Source organism: Nicotiana attenuata, unplaced genomic scaffold (genome assembly GCF_001879085.1).
Source record: "Nicotiana attenuata strain UT unplaced genomic scaffold, NIATTr2, whole genome shotgun sequence".
Classification (NCBI taxonomy): Eukaryota; Viridiplantae; Streptophyta; class Magnoliopsida; order Solanales; family Solanaceae; genus Nicotiana; species Nicotiana attenuata.
The window spans coordinates 187,899-191,386 of NW_017671674.1; the positions used below are offsets into that span (position 1 = coordinate 187,899).

Here is a 3,488-nt window from a genome sequence, read left to right on the forward strand (position 1 = left end):
ACCTTCCTACTATTCTCTCTCGCCTACCCCCCCCCCCTCCCCCCTCCTCTCTCTCTCTCTCTCCCTCCTGAGCTTTCTTTACATATGAGCAATAGGGTTGGATCTGAGAGGTTTTGAATGTAAAGAGAAGAAAGGGTAAAATTTTGGAGAAGGTGTTTAGAATTGCTGATTTAGTGTCCGGCCGATTAGTCAGTTGCTTTTCTGTTCTTTGAACTGTTTATTGGAAATTATTTAGAAGAAGAAAAGACGAAGCAATGCACGTAACAAAAGAGAGAGTTCTGTTAGAAAAGATGGAAAAAGTAATGGTGGGGATGTTTTTGGCTAAGTTTGCAAACTTTTAGGATGTTGTTTGTTAAGTGGAATACGATAAATGTAGTGGAAGTTAGGGTAGAACTAGGGATGATATTTGATCAAATACTCGTTTGGCTACACATGATTTTCTTCTTTACTCCTTAAGCATTAGCTGTGCTTCAGCAAAATTCTTATACAGAAGGACACTCTCATTTATCTAACTTCTGCCTCTAGATGAAATCAGTTGGTTGAATGTAATTCTTTCTTTGGCGAATGAGATTGTTTTCTTCAAATTTTGTAGTACTCTATTACACCCTCAGTAACGTTGCTCCAATTTTCCGAATGGGTTTCTCTTTTGGTGTACTCCCATGCAGGTCAAAGATTGTCTCAAGCAAAATGAGGAGCTTCGTGCCATATTAGATAAGTTGAGGACAGACCAAGCTGCAATAGCAACTGCAAACAACCTAATCCAGGAAGGCGTTTCAGGATCAATCAAAGGCAGCAAAAATGAATTTCAAGGCACACAATATGCTGAAATCCTCTCCATCAAGGTAATTCATCGAAATCTTACTCATTGTTTATAGAATATTGTTACCATGTGCTATCTGAATTTGAATCTGGTTCACTTATATCGTGAAATGCTGTAGGCAATTGTCATCTGTGCCGTGTACATTCATTAGGTCAAATAGCAAACAATAGGATGCATTAAAACTGTATTAAAGGAGCTACTCTTTTCATTCGTGCATGTATACAGCAACTTTTGAACAGTTGGTTATGGCACAGATTTTTTCCTCAAGATACGTATTGAAAGTTCGATTGGATTCCTTCTCATTGTGATATTGTTGCAGTATAAGACGATATCATTGATGTCCTTCCAATTGGTTATTCGTTCAGGGTCAGCTAGCTAAAGAGCAGAGCAAAGCAGAAGCACTATCTGCTGAAATCTTGCAGCTCAATGCACGGCTCCAGCAGGCCACACAAGCATACAATAGTCTCGCTCGCATGTATGCATCTAATCTCACTTAGTCTTAAGCTTGTTTTGTTCGTCCAATTGTTGTTTTGTATGCTTTTGATAACCTTGTTGTTATTAACTACCATTTAAATATTTTCCAGCTATACACCTGTTCTAAGGAACATCGAGAACAGTCTCGTGACGTTGAAGCAAGATGGCTCGGTTAGAGTCCAATGAAAGTGTAAGATTGAAAGTGGGTTTGTGAAGTTGAGCCAACAATCACATGGCGAGGCACAAAAAAAAAAAAAAAAAAAAAAGAGGAAAGAGAAAAATCATTATATGAATTATTTGACACTTGAGAAAATATTCACTATTTTCCTTCATGTAATTGCGGAGATGTGGTTTTTTTTTTCGGGCAATGTGTTCTATACTAGTTAGTTATGTATACATAAACTTTATTGTTCAATAGGGGGAATAAAAGAAAAACGTGAAAACTATTCATTACTCCCTTTATCCCAACCCATGTATCATACTTTCCTTAGTATGTCCTAAAAAGAATGTCATATTCTATATTGAGAAATAATTCAATTTTGAAGTTCTCAATTTATCGTTAATGAGATGATTTATAGCTATATAATTTTTTATGACTTGTTTTAGATCATAATTTTAAAAGTCAATCTTTCTTTTTTAAACTACTGTGTCTAGTCAAACTTCGCTTGTATGTCGAGAATGTGTGTGTATTTTCGTGAAGTTCATTCAGTCTTTTTTCCTTTTTCCTGGATTTTTGCTTTCGTGTTAAGGGGACTCTCGGTCTATTCTTGGTCTTATTTGAGAAATCAACATTCTCGTCTGTTTGGTGACGATAAAAAATGAAATGAACATTCTTTCATGAGTTAGTGTAACAGTGTTTGTTTTGTTTTACAGTTGCTAATGACTGGGGGTAGCAAACAGGCGGGTAGGGTCGAATATGAGCGGGTTGAAAATGGGTAATACAAAAACGGGTAGAATATTCGACCCAACCCATATTTAATACGGATAGAAAATGGGTCAGCCGGCGGATAATATGAATATTCATATTAACCGTGGCTTCTTGAATATGATTATTTTTGGGAGAATTCTTAGTCACCCAAATTTGAGGAACTTCTAATTTGTGTCTTTGCAAATGTAAAAATTAAACCCATTGATTATTCATTTTTTAAGTGGGTAATATGGATCTTATCCATAGTTGATCCATTTTTAAAATAGTAAAAGGTCTGATATGTCCCTCTACTATTAACTATTATTTAAAATTGACCTTCGTTATACTACCGGGTCAAAAGAGTCCTTACCGTCACACTATTAAACAAAAATACAGGGTTATTAAGGTCTGATATGTCCCTCTACTATTAACATTTACTTTTTTATCAAGTTGGGGTATTTGAATGGAAAAATTTTAAGTTCGTTTACCGAGTTGATAAACAAGTGCAATTTTAAATGGTCCGGAGGCCATTTTGACTTTATAATATAATCGTCAAGAAATTTCTTTTATTTCAAAACGCGATAACAATAACCAGTGCCCTCAAAATCCAAAAGAAATTTAGTTTCGGATTTTCTTATTTGGAAAAAAGCCCAAATTTTTCCAGAAATATTTAGAAAGGGTCCGAATTTTCTACCAATCGTAATTAGGGTCAAATATACCTCTAGGGGTCGTTTGGTTCATATATGGAATATTCCATGGGATTATAATTCTGGATGTCACATGTGATTTTCTATCCCACCTTCTATATGGAATAGTTAATACCATCATTTTAGTATAAACTAGTATACATACCCGCGCGATGCACGAATCATTTTAAAGGAAAAAAGAGCGGAGGAATATATTAGAAACGGATGTATATTGCTACAGAAGTACTTGGCTTTAAACGGATTAGTCCACATGAAAAAGTAGAAATTTTTGTCTCAAGTTATGATCAGAAAAAATAAAGGACAATTAAACACATCTGTAATTCACAGTAATTAAGACATCACCTTTTATTGTGTTGTACTTTGGATCACAAGTATATGTTGCCTTTATTGCTCCAGTAGAATCCACCCCCAACCACACATACAAAGTTGCATAAAGGATGGCAATACCCATTACAGCCATTCCAACGACTACTAATGCTGAAAATCCACCGGCACGAACAACTATGTACATTCGAAAGATCTCAAATCAATTTATACAACAAAGGACCTTAGTGTCGCTCCTGTTGAAATTATTTTGAGA

General features: G+C 35.4%; 1 protein-coding gene across 1 annotated transcript in view; it reads left to right on the forward strand.

The window, feature by feature from the left end:
* LOC109209623 (girdin) overlaps window positions 1–1,844 on the forward strand; it is a 17,172-nt gene extending 15,328 nt beyond the window's left edge. Inside the window, exons 13-15 of the mRNA XM_019372931.1 lie at window positions 666–842; window positions 1,186–1,295; window positions 1,405–1,844. Of these exons, the coding sequence (XP_019228476.1) occupies window positions 666–842; window positions 1,186–1,295; window positions 1,405–1,480 (363 nt within the window). The 3' untranslated portion in view covers window positions 1,481–1,844. The remainder of the gene's footprint in view (window positions 1–665; window positions 843–1,185; window positions 1,296–1,404) is intronic.
* Window positions 1,845–3,488: the final 1,644 nt, after the last annotated feature.